General features: G+C 39.5%; 1 protein-coding gene across 1 annotated transcript in view; it reads left to right on the top strand.

Moving 5' to 3' along the window:
• ERC2 (ELKS/RAB6-interacting/CAST family member 2) overlaps positions 1 to 17,083 on the top strand; it is a 937,319-nt gene that overhangs the window by 158,157 nt on the left and 762,079 nt on the right. The window contains exon 3 of the mRNA XM_032592316.1: positions 11,962 to 12,378. Within this exon, the coding sequence (XP_032448207.1) occupies positions 11,962 to 12,378 (417 nt within the window). The remainder of the gene's footprint in view (positions 1 to 11,961; positions 12,379 to 17,083) is intronic.

The raw sequence follows: 17,083 nt of genomic DNA, 5'->3' as shown, positions 1-17,083 counted from the left end.
ATATGTATAATAGGTAGATCCAGGATTCAAACCCAGTTCATCATCACTGTTCTTGGAATCCTAGACAAGTTTAGTGATTTTCCCCACATGATATAATTTGTTAGCAGCAAAGCCAGAATTAGAACTTAAGTCCTTAACTCTCAGCTCAGCACAATATTCCAGTACTATGCCATCTTACAGTATTGGTCTGTAATGAGAACCAGAACTCCTTGCTTACAAAAGCAGCTGCCAAGAGGGCTTTTCCATGTATATTGTTCTTAGTGTTATGAATCTGGCAAATGTCACATGTTATCAACCAAAGTGGGTTCTGCAGTTATCAGTGACAGTGTATCTGTGTGAGGATCCCAGGATCATGGTGCTTTTAAAAATCACCTATCAATATTCTTTATTAGTTATGTGTGCTTGTTCTTCCCTAAAAGAGAAAGCCTAGGACCATATGTCTAAATATTAATTTTTTTAATCCTTTCTCAGCAAAGCAGCTCTTCCATAGCACACTGGGGCCACATGTTTTTAGCCAGCATCTGCTGTTTGTCTTTTCACATACATGACGTGGTCCGTGGAAGGGTTGGAGCCACGAGGAGGGCTGTATATCCTGCACATGGGATTATGGAAAAGGGGATCAGACAACCTGCCCTTAAAATTTGATTAGAGACAAACTCAAAAATGATAAATAGGAAAATAAAGTCACAGGAGAAGCAGAGCAGGCCAAGTTGTCTGCAAAGAGATTCTGTTTTCTTTGAAAGTTATGTTAAGCCCTTGCTTGAGAAGGAGTATGGATTTATTAAAAAAAAGTTCAAGACTTTTGGGTATAGGCCAATTCATATTTTTATATAGCTCAGAGACGGTTTTCATAGCAATGAAACCCTAAACTGCTTTATAGCACAAAACTTTATCATTTTGTTTTGTTTTGTTTTTTCCCCATAGTGTGGAAAAGAGCTTAAGGTCACGAATTTTTTCAAATTTGCCAGGAACTCATATTTTCCATGTTTGGGGATAAGACAGAGTAGATTCTAAACATCTGGCTAGTCCTTATTTAAATAATCGTGTGTTCCATGCACATCATACATATATAATTATATTTTCATTCTATTTACCTTTTTGTATTTTAGACATGATGAAATATGGATTAAATTCTGACTCCAGTAGCTATTGGAAGTTATTCTCCTGATATGTTGGCTAAGGCAAAGTATCTTTCCCACCCCTTTTCCATATAAACTCAAGTAAGGCTTAGTTTCTATATTTTTATTGTTCACTTTTTCCCCCCAAGATTAGGTGACTTATAAGAGCTTTATAAGAGTTGTGCAAAATGAAGTTCTCTAATATTTTTTATAGCAGGGCAACTTAGAATTGGCTGGAGGAACCTCAGTTTTAGACACTGGCCCATATCTGCTAACAATGTGATTGCAGTCAATCCCTTAAGCCAGTCCAATTTATCCTCTTGTGAAGTGGACATAGTGCTGGCAGCATCAGAGCAGTCTTGTCAGATGAGTGAGTTGGTGGACGTGAGGCATTTTGAGTTTTGGAGGAAGAGAACAGGACAGAGTAATCTGAGGTCGAGGATACCCTCTCCCTCCCTACTGGCCCCACAACTCTCCCAACCCTAGTCTAAGTACAGTAAGCAAAGAGGAATGGAAACCTATTCTCTCTCACAGTGTTCCGCTGTGCCGACCATCTGGTGAGACAATTTCCCTTCTGCTCCTCTCATCTTTCTGCCCATATTTCATTATTTATTGAATACCTATTATGTGCTAGATTTGGGAGTATAATACAAATTTGGCCCAGAACCTGCCCCTGAAAAGCTCACTTTCTTTCTCTTAATCTTTCTCTTTCTTAGAGATTTTCCTTACTTTCTTGTAAGCACAGCAATGCTTTAAAAGATATATTTGGTTTTATTTAGCTGTTCTGTAGTGGGAGGGCTTATCAGAAAACATAGCCTGGTGTAATGCCAGAAACAGAAGTTGTTATGACCTCTTTTATTGTCTGAGACTTGGAATCAATTGAACAGGCTAATCTATTACACTCGCAGTCTGTTTTACCTATGTTTAAAGGACAGACAAATGATTTTAAACTTTTTTTTTTCCCTTTTGTGGACTGGAAATGGGGCTAGTCTTTACTATCCAGGGAAGATTTCTTTTTTCTTTTTTTTTTAATGTCTATTTTTTTATTTTTGAGAGGTGGGGGGAGAGAGAGAGAGAGAAAGAGAGAGAGAGGGAGGGAGAACATGAGCCAGGGAGGGGCAGAGAGAGCGACGGAGACAGAGGATCCAAAGTGGGCTCTGTGCTGACAGCAGAGAACCTGATGTGGGGCTGTAACTCATGAACCGTGAGACCATGACCTGAGCTGAAATGGGACGCTCAACCGACTGAGCCACCCAGGCACCTCCAGGGCAGATTTCAAAGTATGCAATTAAGTTTGGGGTGGGGGGAGGGAAGGTTAAAAAAAACTGGGTTGAAGGTATCAGGATATCAGGATAAACATAATGCATTCTATTTGCACTCTTAGCCGAGTGACTGTAAAGAGTAGCCTGGATGTCATTGTGATACCTGCTTTGCTTCTCTTAGTGGTGTCCTCACTGGCAGGCTATGGAGAAGGGAGTTTGCCTTTTGAGCTTTGATACTTTGAAAACAACTGGAGAATGATCCCAGAATTAGGGTAGGGAGTAAACAGCTTTTTGAATGCCCATCTAGTCACAGACTCATTTTTGTTCTTAAAGGGAATTAGCGGTTTTGTCACCTGTTCCACTTGTGCCATAAGTTCTCAGTTGACAGCAGTTTGACTAGGACCCAGGCATGAGGTCAGATCACCTGGTGATGTTTCGTCCTCATGAAGGTGGACATTGGAAGGGCTTCCCTCTCCAGATATGCAGTGGAATGGAAGCCACAGAAGAGTGGTTGAGGCTGTGGGAAGTTGAAAGCACAAAGATAACTGGCAGATTTCAAAGAGAAGGCCCTAGAATACAACCTTACAGGTTGCTGGTTTGTAGGTAGGTACCTGATAAAGGTATCAAGCTGAAATGAATGCTCTTGATTATTGATCCAGTAGGGTTTGGGCAATTGCCTTAAAAGAAATGTGCTTTCATGGTTGAGAAGGGGGAGGTGATTCAGTCTGAAGGAATTGAATAATCTGGAAGGGCAGAATTAAAAACTGTGCTTTGTTTTTCTTACCTTTTGGCCCTTAGAGAAGGTGCCTTTGGCTTTGCCAGAGATTTCGCTTGTACTGTGTCTTATCTTCTAGAGCTAGTTTTTCTAGAGCTTGTCCTCTAATAGCTGATTTTAATAAGCTCACAGTCCAATTCTGAAGACTTAGAAAGGAGGTCTCAGTAAATTGTCCTTGGATGTCCCATGCTATTTAACTATTGGATGGGGCCCAGGGAGTAAGTGAAATGATTTAGGTTATCTCTCATCCGCCCTGTTCAAGACATGACTACTGTTTCCTAAGCTGTTAGAGAGCCACCCCCTTTTGTTCTGCTCTTAGCATTACTAGAATACATACCATGATGGAGTTCAGGATTCCAGAAACCAAGCTTCCATGCTCCCAGAAACAGATTCTGGCTTTGGCAATGTGATTGTTCTTTTGGGCCTGCCCTTTAACCTGCATGATATGATTTTTTCGTTTGTAAAATGAGGTTAACAGGCTAGTCTTTAAGGTCTCTTTGAGCTATAAGAGTTCTGATTCCTTGTCATCAGTGTGTCAAGTAGATGTGTCTTTCAGAATATGGGTTTTTGTTGCTGGTGTGAGGGCAGCATATCCTAGCCTATCCTGACTGATGTGATTACTCTGTACTTGGTACTTTCTACAGCTTTATATGTATTAACTCTTAATTTTCACAATAACCCTATGTATTAGGAATTATTACTCTTCCCCCCTTTTAAAAATGTCTATTTATTTATATTAGAGAGAGAGAGAGAGAGAGAGAGAGAAAGAGAGAGGTAGAGAGAGAGGGAGAGAGAGAATTTCAAGCAGGCTCTGTGCTATCAGCACAGAGCCCGACATGGGGCTTGATCCCACAAACCATGAGATCACGACCTGAACTGAGATCAAAAGTTGGATGCTTAACCGACTGAACCACCCAGGCACCCATTACTCTCCCCCTTTTACAAATGAGGAAACTGAGACACAGGATATTCTTTTCAGTGGATTATTAAAAGTGCTGTCTTTGTATTTTAAAATACAAATTGCCTATGTTAAATATCTAGCTAGAAATGACTATCTGGCAAATGAATTTTGAAACTTGATTGATTTGAATTTCTTAAAAGTAGAACAGTGAGGGAGGATAGAGAGAGACAGAGAGAGAAGTTGCTTCAGTTCCCCTTCCCATTCTCCAGTATATGATGCAGAAAGGTGATCAAGACTCTGTAAGGTACATGCCTTTGTTCAAGAATTCCTTTTTAGGAACAAGGAGAATTCTGCTTAATTTTAAATATTTTAAAAGAGAATGACGGGGTGCCTGGGTGGCTCAATCAGTTAAGTGTCCCACTTTGGCTCAGGTCATGATATCACAGTTGGTGGGTTTGAGCCCCATGTCAGGCTCTGTACTGACAGTTGGGAGCCTGGAGCCTGCTTCAGCTTCTCTGTCTCCTTCTCTCTCTGCCCCTCCCCTGCTCACATTTTCTCTCTCTCTCTCTCTCTGAAAAATAAAATAAACATTAAAAAATTTTTTTAAAGAGAAAGAAAATTAAATGACATGGATTTGAGAAAGTTTTGAACACTAAATTTGGTTGATTATCAGATTGTGTGATCATGCTGAAGTCATTTAATTAAGAAAGAGGCTACCTGGAAAAAAAATTTTCCCATTAATAAATATGCACCTGAAAGCATCTATCATGATAACCTCTGAATGAGGAACAGCCTGGTTACAATGGCTAACTTTAAATTTGAAGATTTGCTGTAAACTGTCATTAATTGCCTGCCTGTCTGCTCTCACAACTCTTGCCTCCACCCTACATTATTTTATTTATTTATTTATTTATTTATTTATTTATTTATTTATTTTTCCAACATCCTGAAGCATTTGTGCCAACTCAGAGGCTACATGGTAGAGTGGTTTGAGTAAGGGAGTTGGTGTCAGATAGCTTTGATGAACATCACCTAGGAGGATGACCTGGAGCAAGTTACTTAACCACTTTGCATCTCCATTTTCTCATCCCTTTAATGGAGATCTAAAACAATGGCTACTTCGCAGGGTGGTTGTGAGGGTTAAAAAAAGCTTAGAACTATGTGTGGCATGTGGTAATTGCTATCCAGATTTTTGCTATTACTATTCCTTAATAGGTCTGGTGTGTCTTTGCCTCTGGGCTTTTTATACTTTCTCTTCTCTTTCCATATTTCTTCATGGGGCTGACTCTCAATTGTTCTTCAAGATCCAGCTCAGTGGTGGCTCTTTGTTTGGAGTATTTTCTCACATGTCTTTAGCCTGGGTTACATCCTCTCTGAATTTCTAGCCACCTGGCTATGACTTCTGTCATAACCTCATAACATAGTGGAGCTACTATGGGTTTACTTGTCTGCATGGACTATGAGCATGGACCATTTGTTTCCCCCCTCCCCTCCCTTCCATTTTCCCTTCCTCCATTCCTTCCTTCCTTCCTTCTTCCTTTCTTGAGTATAAGGGAGATACCAGGTAAATGTTTGTTGAATGGATAAATAAATCAATTTTCCCTCCATTTCTGTCTCCTTTTTTCCTCCCTCCCTCCCATTCTTCTCTTCTACTTTCTTACCTTCTTTTCTTCCTTTCTATCAAACTTCTTCCCTTCCTTTGCTCTCAAACTTGGCACTTGATGCATTACCTTAGTTATTCCTCACAGGAACTCTGTAAATTAAGCATTATGTTTATCCCCATATTGCAGGTGTGGAAACAAAGGATCAGGATGATGGGCAACTTGCCCATCCAAAGGGGTAGACCCCTTACAGAGTTGTCTTCCAATGTGGCTGTCTCCACTCAAAGCATTTTGGCAATTTTTCCTTGGAATTCCTTTCTGGCTAGTCTATGAACCACATAAGAAAACCAGTCTTAGTTTTGGTCACTCTCAGAAAAGATGATTTCCAGTCTCATCATCCCAATTCATCATGTTTGTTTCCAAAAACTTAGATCATCTCATAAATCTGTTTTGTGCTGGTCTCAGTCTATCAATAACTAGTACTGTGGTTGTATTGGCCTTGTGGTTCTTACTGTGATTGCAAGATGCCCTTGAGCAATAATCAGCAAGAAACTTTGAAGGCATATTACTTAAAAGACTTGGAAATTGAACAGCACCACTGGGGGCATACAGTGAGCTCATGGGTAGAGAGTACATGGGCCTGAGGTTCTCCTTTTATTGGGGTCAAGGGAGGAGGGTACCTAGGGTTTTGTGGGCTCATTCTTTATTGGTGAATTTAAAACCTAAGAGGGGAGATTTAAAGTGTTGGAAGAGAAAACAAGTAGCTCAAATGTTCAGTTACTGAAATCAATCAAGATCTCTAAAACAAAGGAGCCTCAGTTGGAGGAGGCAGTATGGCTTTTTATCTAGTTGTGTGGTTGGCAATGCCTTTATTTGAGATAGCCATCATTGAAGTGGATGCCTCTTTGAAGTGGATGCCTTGGTAATCAAAGCTTAAGTCAGGTACTTTCATTGCAAAGAGAAATAAACAATTGTCAGGACTTACATAAGTATGTCCATTCTTGCTGCTTTTATTCAACATGTTATTAGTACTCCTAGCCCCAGTAATTAGGTAAGAAAAAAATTAAAAGGCATCCAATTGGTAAGGAGGAAATAAAACCGTTTCACTATTTGCAGATGACATGGCATTATATATAGAAAACTCTAAAGACTCCACCAAAAAACAAAACAAAACAAAACTACTAGAACTAATAAATGAATTCAGTAAAGTTGCAGGATACAAAACTAGCATACAGAAATCAGTTGCTTTTCTATACACTAATAATAAACTATCAGAAAGAGAAATTCAGAGAACAATTCCATTTATAATTGTATCAAAAAGAATAAAATACTTACAAATAAGTTTAAGCAAGGGGGTGAAAGTTCTGTACTCTGAAAATTTAAGACATCGATGAAAGATATTTTAGGTGGCACCAGCAAATGGAAAGATATACCATGCTCATGGGTTGGAAGAATTAATATTGCTAAATTAATATTGTTAAAATGTCCATACTCAAAGCAATCTACAGATTCTGTGCAATCCCCATCACAATATTAATGTCATTTTTCACAGAGCTAGAACAAAGAATCCTAAAATTTGTGTGAAACCACAAAAGATCCCAAATAGTCAAAATAATCCTGATAAAGAACAAAGCTGGAGGTATGACACTCACTGATTTCAAGCTATACTGCAAAGCTATAGTAATCAAAACAATATGGTACTGACATGGAAACAGACACACAGATTAATGAAATAGAATAGAATCAAGAAATAAACCCATACATATATAGTCAACTAATCTATGACAAAGGAGGCAAGAATATAAAATGGGAAAAAGACAGACTGTTCAATAAATGGTATTGGGAAAACTGGACAGCTACATGCAAAAGAATGAAACTGGACCACTAAGACCATGTAAAAAATAAATTCAAAATGGATTAAAGACTTGAATGTAAGGCCTGAAATCATAAAACTCTTAGAAGAAAACATAGGCGATAAATTCTTTGACATCAGTCTTAGCAGTATTTTTCTGGATATGTCTCCTCAGGCAAGGGCAGTAAAAGCTAAGATAAATGGGATTACATCACAGTAAAAAGCTTTTGCACAGCAAAGGAGACCATCAACAAAATGAAAAGGTGACCTACGGAATGGGAGAAGATACTTGCAAATCATATATCCAATAGGGGGTTAATATCAGTATATATAAATAACTTCTATAACTTAGTAGAAAAAACAATCTGATTAAAAAATAGGCAGAGGACATGAATAAACATTTTTCTAAAGAAGACATACAGATAGTAAACAGGCACAGGAAAAGATGCTTAACATCACTAATCATCAGAGAAATGCAAATCAAAACCACATTGAAATATCACCTCACACCAATTAGACTGGCTATTACCAAAAAGACACAAAATAACAAGTGTTGTTGAGGATATGGAGAAAAGGGAACCCTTCTACTCTGTTGGTGGGAATGTAAATTGGTGCAACCACTATGGAAAATAGTATGGAGTCTCCTCAAAAAATTAAAGAGAACTATGAACTACCATATGATCCAGTAATTCCGCTTATGGGTATTTATCTGAAGAAAACAAAAACACCGATTAGAAGATATATATGCACTCCTATGTTTATGGCAGAATTATTTACAATAGCCAAGATATTGGAAGCAACCTAAGTGTCCATAATAGATGAATGGATAAGGTGTGTGTGTGTGTGTGTGTGTGTGTGTGTTTATATCTCACAATGAAGTATTACTCAGCCATAAAAAAAGAATGAGATCTTGCCATTTGTGACAACATGGGTGGATCTAGAGGGTATTATGCTGAATGAAATAAGTCAGAGAAAGCCAAATATTTTATGATTTCACTTATATGTGGAATCTGAAAAAACGAGACAAATGAACAAACAAAACAGAAACAGACTCTTGGATACAGGAAACAGATTCTTGGCTACCAGAGTGGATCAGTGTTGGTGGAAGCAGGTGAAGTAGGTGCAGAGGATTAAGAAGTACAAACTTCTAGTTATAAAATAAATGAGTCACAGGGATACAATGTACAGCATAGGGAATATAGTCAATAATATTGTAATAACTTTGTATGGTGACAGATGGTAACTAGACTTATGGGATCATTTTTGTAATGTACAAAAATATGAAATAACTATTACATACACCTGCAACTGATGGGATACTATATGTTAATTATACTTCATCAAAGAAAACATTTGCCATCATCAAGAATATTTAAATGACTTGACAGTTGCACTGTCTGTTCCCAAGAGGTTTGGCAGCAGTCACATTACTGGGCCGAAGGCTGTCAATACTCCCGTGGACTTTGTTTTGATGTGATTTTGGGATGGGGAGCTGGTGGAGGGATGTTATATTACCTTATAATCTTACCTCATGTTTCTTTGTGGCAGATTTATTGAGATACAATTTACGTAGCATACAATTCCCACCTCTAACATGTAAAATTCATTGGTTTTTTAGTATATTCACAAAGTTGTACAATCAACACCACTATCTACTTCCAGAAAATTTTCATCACCCCCAAAAGAAATCCCATACCCTGTAGTAGTCACCCTCCATTCCCCCTACTCCAGCCACCTTGTCAGTCACCAATTTATTTTCTGTCTGCAGATTTGCTTATTCTGGATATTTCATATCAGTGGAATCCTACTACATGTGGTTTCTTGTGACTGGCTTCTTTCACATGGCATAATGTTTTTAAGGTTTATCTATGCTATAGTGATACAATGTGTATCAGTACTTCATTGATTTGTATGGCTTAATAATACTCCATTGTGTGGATATACTGCATTTTATTTATTCATTCATCAGGTGATTGACATATAAATTGTTTCTACTTTTTGGCTACTATGGATATTTGTATATGAATCAACTGATGAATGGATAATGCAATGTGGTATGGTTCTATAATGGAATAATATTCAGCTGTAAAATGAATTAAGTATGGATACGTGCCACAACATGGATGAGCCTTGAAAGCATGCTACGTGAAAAAGCAACGTATTGCATACTTCCATGGATATGAATATCCAGACTAGGTAAATACATAGAGACAGAAAGTAAACTAGAGGTTTCCAGGGCCTGGGGATAGGAAGGAGGAAGGGAAATGACTGGCTTAAAAGTATAGGGTTTCTTTTTTTTTTATTTTCTCATCTGTCACCATGCAATGTTATTACAATACTGACTATTTTCTCTGCGCTGTACTTTCATCTCTGTGACTTATTTTATAATTAGAAGTTTGTACTTCTTAATCCCCTCACCTATTTCACCTATCACCCCTATACTCCTTCCCTTGTCAACCACCAGTTTGTTCTTTGTATTTATGAGACTGTTTCTGTTTGTTCATTGTTTTATTTTTTAGATTCCGTGTATAAGTGAAATCATATGGTTTTGTTTTTCTCTGACTCATTTTACTTAGCATAATACCCTTTATGTCCATCCATGTTGTCACAAATTACAAGGTCTCATTCTTCTGTATGGTTGAGTGTGTATGTATACACACACACATATTTTCTTTATCTGTTTATCTATCGATGGACACTTAGGTTACTTCAATATTTGTCTATTATAAGTAATGCTGCAGTAAACATAAGGTTGCATATATCTTTTGAATTAGTATTTTCGTTTTCTTTGGGTAAATATTCAGTAGTGGAATCACTGGATCAGATGGCAGTTCTATTTTTGTTTTTAACTTTTTGATAAATCTCCGTACTGTTTTCCACAGTGGTTGCACCAATTTACATTCCCACCAATAGTGCTTAGGGTTCCCTTTTTTTTCCACGACCTTGCCAACACTTGTTATTCTTTACTTTTTGATAATAACCACTCTGACTGATGTGAAGTGATATCTCATTGTGGTCTTAATTTGCATTTTCCTGATGATTAGTGATGTTGAGCATCTTTTCATGTGCCTGTTGACCATCTGTATGTCTTCTTTAGAAAAATGTTTATTCAGGTCCTCTGCCCACTTTTTCATTTTGTGCTCATTTTGTTTTCCCTCCCCTAACTTTGTATCTGGTCTACAGGTAGGAGTGTGTATTTGGTGATTGAATGAGGAACTGCTGTTTTGGAAACATCCTGGTTTGTTCCTAGGACGAAAATGCCTTCAGGCTTATGGCTGCCTATTCTGACCAGCCTGGGGGTTGGCTCTATTGGGAAGGTGTTGCAGAATTTACCAACTGTTGTCAAGCAACTGTTTATTTTCTCATAACCAGTAACTATTTTGTTTCTCTGGTGTTTTCACTTTGATTTTGGTTAAAATAGTGACCTGGAATAATATGTGGGTACTTGTGGAATGTTTTGCTTTCTTCCCTGGTAATATACCAAAGACTTTGGGTTCCTAGGTCAGAGAGACTTAGGAAAACAAAAGGTGGAATTGACCTAACTTTTTCTTCTTCTTCTTTTTTTCTTTCTTTTGATCACATTTATCAAACAGCAGTGCTATAGATTTTGTGTAGATTATGGGTCTTTGCTGTGATTAGCAGTTGTTTTTCTTTTTTTCTTTTTTTTTTCTCCGTGAAGGTACTTTATGTTGATTCTTTCTGTTAAATATCCTTTGCTTGCACTGAACTTTTCTTTGTGTTGATTTTTTGCTTCATTTTTGTTTTCCATTTCCCATGCTGTTCAGTTGCTGGATGCCCGAAGAACCAAGGTTGGTCCACTGTTTGCAGCTTGTTTGTTTTGCTCTGCACAGCCTCACCTTCTTGTGTGTTTGTGTCTGTCCCTGTCTGCATTTGTTCCCTTTTGCTTGCAGATGCAGTAATCCTGTTTACTAAACCTGTTCACAGCTTTATTTGTAAAAAATAAAGTCCTTGTTTGTGTCTACTTGTAGTGGATGCTATTATTTTCATTTTTTTAAATGGAAATGCATTTCTGATGGAAAATAATGGATAGTAGAATAAAGAACACCTTAGGAAACAGGGAATACTGAGTCTGGAGCATTGCGGGCATAAAGAAGGTGTGTTTGTGAGACTTTCCCTTCTAACCCTTTCCACTTACTCAGTTCAATCTCTTTAGATGTATAATTTCCCTGTGACTGACACTAATATACTGTTTCTGTGTATGTGTACATTTCTCTTCTCCTAAGACATTCAGAAAGCATCATTGAATTAATTTCCCCCTCTCCATGTGCTGTCCCATGCTTCTGAAGTCACCCTGGAGGACTTCACGGCTGGCCCTCTGGACCTCGTGATTAACATTCCATCTTCATAGTGTGGTAGCAGCAAAAAGCACTTGGCATTTCCATTGACTTTGTCCCCTTCTTTCTCCTCTCCTGCTCCATCTTTCTATCACAGCACCTGCAGTTGACAATCCAAGCCCTTCAGGATGAGCTTCGAACCCAGAGAGACCTCAATCACCTCCTACAGCAAGAGAGTGGCAACCGTGGAGCCGAGCACTTCACCATTGAGCTGACTGAAGAGAACTTCCGGCGGCTCCAAGCTGAGCATGACAGACAAGCTAAGGAGCTGTTCCTTTTAAGGAAGACCTTGGAGGAAATGGAGTTGAGAATTGAAACACAGAAACAGACCCTCAATGCCCGAGACGAGTCTATTAAAAAGCTTCTCGAGATGTTGCAAAGTAAAGGTTTGCCTTCTAAAAGTCTTGAGGATGACAATGAGCGGACACGGCGGATGGCAGAGGCTGAGTCTCAAGTCAGCCACTTGGAAGTGATTTTAGATCAGAAAGAAAAGGAAAACATACATCTTAGAGAGGTAAGGATATTCACTCTATTTCCTCAAAGCCATATTTTACAAGTGAAAACATGTTACCAAGTTATTTTCACAGGTTGGAAGATATCTGCAGCCTTAACAAAATTTCCTGGCATCTGTTTTATAGTCTTCCTATCTGCTTATCACCTTTAAACTAGAATTTTGCATTAGTTCTTCTCTCTGCTCACCATACATATGTTCCATTGTTACTCGACACGTATTCGGGGTCCAAGTATGTGCAGCACATGCCAATTCTAAGGTGGCTTACAACTACTTTCCCACAGATGGCCATAGTTTCAGGGTTTAGATGGTTATCAAATATCATCTCTCTAAAGGAGGAAAAGAAATAGGTGATTAGCAAAACAATGAACTTACATATTTTCATAGCTGAATTGGGGTAACATTTGTAGAAAGTAAAGCATATAGATCTTTCCAGGAAGAATGGTAAAATGTGCAGACCAGTTTTGAACATTTAGGTTTAAGACCATCTTTGTCTGCATTTTCTTTTGTCTAAGACAAGCTGTTCCAGGTTTTCTGAGTATGCATTTTATACTTAGTGGATTAAAATCATTTGAAGTCCTTCAGAGGCAGCCTCTCTGGCCTGCCACCACTCTTGAATGTTGGGATGCACAGATATCTGAGCATATGTAGTTGGATAGAGGTTATACAAAATGTGGGTGATAGCCAAGGCTTGAAATTTTTATAACGGTTTCTTGCCACTATGGTGGATATGGATCTCAAAAGTACCGTGTAGGCAAAATGCTATGGGAGACACAGATCTCACAGAAAATAGGAAGCAATAACATGGCATTAAGTATATTTAAAAATATACTATAGCAATAAATAAAAATTCCAAAAGATATTTACATTCAGGCCAAACTAGATTTTTGGCGTCATATACCTTTTTGGATGGGCAGTTCTTGTTTTTTATTTTATTTTATTTTTTAATGTTTATTTATTTTTGGGAGAGAGAGAGAGAGAGAGAGAGAGAGAGCGCGCGCGCGTGCATGCATGCAAGTGAGCAGGGAAGGGGCAGAGAGAGAGAGAGAGAGAGAGAGAGAGAGAGAATCTGAAGCAGGCTCCAGGCTCTGAGCTGTTAGCACAGAGCCCAATGCAGGGCTTGAGCTCATGAGCTGTGAAATCATGACCTGAGCTGAAGTTGGATGCTCAACCAACTGAGCCACCCAGGCACCCTGGATGGGCAGTTCTTGTGAGTTACTTGTTTGGTTGTTCAGAATATGTGGCATCCATGATGGGGCTTGCTAATGCAGATACTCCTGGGAGTTTTCTCTGATGTAGAGTATATTTGTTTAAAACATTTGAGCAGACTTTTGTGTCTTCAGACTTAATGTCCCCCTTACCTATTCTCCCTTGTTTTATTTTCATGAGACATTAGCAACATGCTTGGGAAACCACATGACTTGGTTTTGTATTGAGATGCTTAAAGAGATGTTTTGTTGGGCCTGGGTCTTCCCATCCATAATGGAATGGGAAGAATGAATGTCATGGGCAGGCTTCTAAGATGGCCCCCAATGATTTGTACCTTTTGGAATTCATGCATTTGTGTAAATCCACATCCTTGAGTATAGGCTGAACCTAGTGACTAAACAATAGAATATGGTGAAAGAAATAGGATGTCTTGGGGCGCCTGGGTGGCGCAGTCGGTTGAGCGTCCGACTTCAGCCAGGTCACGATCTCACGGTCCGTGAGTTCGAGCCCCGCGTCGGGCTCTGGGCTGATGGCTCAGAGCCTGGAGCCTGTTTCCGATTCTGTGTCTCCCTCTTTCTCTGCCCCTCCCCCATTCATGCTCTGTCTCTCTCTGTCCCAAAAATAAATAAACGTTGAGAAATAGGATGCCAATGTGACTTCTATGATTAGATTACATAAGACTTATTTCCATCTTGTTAGCCAACTTTTTTGTGCTCTCACCTTGCTGCTTTGATGAAGCAAGCTGCTATGGAGAGACGCCCATGTGGTGAGGGACTGAGAGTAGCCTCTAGTCAACATGCAGTGAGGAACTGAGACCCTCACTCAAACAGCCACAAAGAACTGAAAATTGACAACAACTATTTTGTGAGGTTGAAAGTGGATCTTTTCCCAGTGCAACTTTCAGATAAGATGACAGGCCCTGGGCTGACACCTTGACTGCAGCTTTGTGAAAGACTATGAAGCAAAGGACCCAGCTAAGCTATGCCTGGATCCCTGATCCCCAGAAACTGTGATATAAATGTGTGTTGTTTTAAGCTGCTGAATTTGGGGATAATTTGTTACATAGCAATAAATAGCTAATACAGTGGAGCAGAAACTAATCTCTTCCTGCCTTACTCCACAGAAGAGGAGCAATAACTGCTGGCATGTAATCCCTTGCACATAGAATGACTGGATTTTGAAATTTTGGTTTTGTTATCTTAGAACTATAGCTAGGAGATCACCATAGTTGAAAAAAAAAAGCTGCTGCTTTATTTTGGGTACCAAGGGGTCATGTTGCATGTACAGCAGGGCAGTGATGCCAGAGAAACCTCTATCTGCAGCATTGACCTTGACTCCATGTTGGGGTCTTGTGGTCAGGGTAGAGTCATTCCCTTTCTGTTATTGAATTCTGCTCATTGGTAGCACTAAGTAGATGGTGCCTTGCTACTGTGTGGATGCCTCCATTTAAATGAATCTAAACACAGTTCAATTTGTGTTTTATGAGATTAGCTTGTCCTCCCAGTGGTCTGGCATGGAAATAGGTCATGTTCAAAGTCTTAAACATCAGTCAAAGAGCCCACAGAGAGTGGTACAGAAAATGTAGCCCAACACATCCAGCTAGTTTCCTTGAGTATCAGATAAAAGTCAGTGGATTGCCTTTCTCTTTGCTTACCAAGAAGGGAGCATGTAGAAAAGGTGTCTCTATATAAAAAAAATCTCATTTTAGGGGCGCCTGGGTGGCGCAGTCGGTTGAGCGTCCGACTTCAGCCAGGTCACGATCTCGCGGTCCGTGAGTTCGAGCCCCGCGTCAGGCTCTGGGCTGATGGCTGAGAGCCTGGAGCCTGTTTCTGATTCTGTGTCTCGCTCTCTCTCTGCCCCTCCCCCATTCATGCTCTGTCTCTCTCTGTCCCAAAAATAAATAAACGTTGAAAAAAAAAATCTCATTTTAAACTTAACAAACAAGACTTGGAGCTCTGAAAGGACCTTCCCCAAGAGAAGGATTATTCTGGCTTCTGAAAGCCATTTGCTACATTTTCAGGAATTTTGTGAGCCTGCTTTTAAACCATTGATAACTTGAAATTAGTCTTGGTGGGAGTATTTACACCACAGAAATCAGCAAATGCTACCCCCAGGGCCTACACCTCTGTCACCCCATCCGTAAAGCCCATTCACCACATCTCTGAATAAATGCCAGGAAATGTTTTCCCACAATACATCATGAAGAGGCAAGTTAAATAGTGCAAGAATTATGAGTTCCTCAACCAGTCATCATTCATTGAAAGTTTTCATATCAGCATATGGATAGATGCTTATGTGTCAGTCGCTTTGAAGAATGCTTTACGTTGATTCCTATTTAACTCTCACAACCACCTCATTCATTCATTTATCCATACATTCAATGAGCATTTAATGAGGATCTGTTTGGGGATAAAGCAGTAGTAACTAATAAAGTTTGACTTCATTGTGCTTGTATTCTGTCGGGGTGAAATGTAATTTAACAGTTAAACAGAGAAGCATCGGGGTGCCTGGGTGGCTCGGTCGGTTAAGCGTCCGACTTCGGCTCAGGTCATGATCTCACAGTCCGTGGGTTCGAGCCCCGCGTCGGGCTCTGTGCTGACAGCTCAGAGCCTGGAGCCTGTTTCAGATTCTGTGTCTCCCTCTCTCTGTGACCCTCCCCCATTGATGCTCTGTCTCTCTCTGTCTCAAAAATAAATAAACGTTAAAAAAAAAATAAACAGAGAAGCATCATGAAGAAAACAAGAGGATGAAGAACTAGTGACCTGGGTGGGGCCTACTTGATTATTGCGTGATCAGGGAAGGCCTCTTGCAGGGGGTGATATTGTGAACTGAGACTTGCATGACAAAAAGGAACAGGCCATGTGAAGCTCTCAGAAGATTCTTCCAGTCATGTGAAAAGACCCATGCCTGGGAGGTAGGTTCTATTATTTTGCCCATTTTACCTGGAGGAGCTGAGGGACGGGTGGCACTTAGAAGCTTGCCCAGTGTCCCACAGCTAATAAGTGGTGAAGCTGTTATTTGAACCTGGCTGACTCCAGACTTTCAGCTCTAAAACCATTTCATTGATCCCTTTTCTAGAGGAATCTTTCCCAAAATGTGCTCTGCAGAACAGCCATTTTGTAGGATGTTGATAAAGTCCTATGAGAGAAAAAGGGCTGCAGGGCCAAATGAATTTGGGAAAATGCTGGATTCCACAGAGTTTACTGTAAGACTCCTCAGACTCCTTAATATGCAAGTGTGTGTCAGTCATTCCCAGGAAGGGGAAGTTCCTCAAGCCCATTTAATTTGCTTTTGTCTTGCTGCACTGGTGTTCTTTTTAAACACTTTGGAAAAATGCTATGCTAGAAAATAAAAAGTGTGCTTTTAATTTGTGACCTGCAAAATACGTAAAAATATACAATTAGTTGTTTCCCATGGCCAAATAACTGGGTAATTTCCTCCATTAGTTATTCTAGAAGGCAAAGTTTATTGTAAGCTGTTTCCATATTCTCTACTGAGT

The sequence above is a fragment of the Lynx canadensis genome, chromosome A2 (assembly GCF_007474595.2).
Source record: "Lynx canadensis isolate LIC74 chromosome A2, mLynCan4.pri.v2, whole genome shotgun sequence".
In the NCBI taxonomy this organism is placed as follows: Eukaryota; Metazoa; Chordata; class Mammalia; order Carnivora; family Felidae; genus Lynx; species Lynx canadensis.
This window is presented reverse-complemented; position numbering and strand designations above follow the sequence as displayed.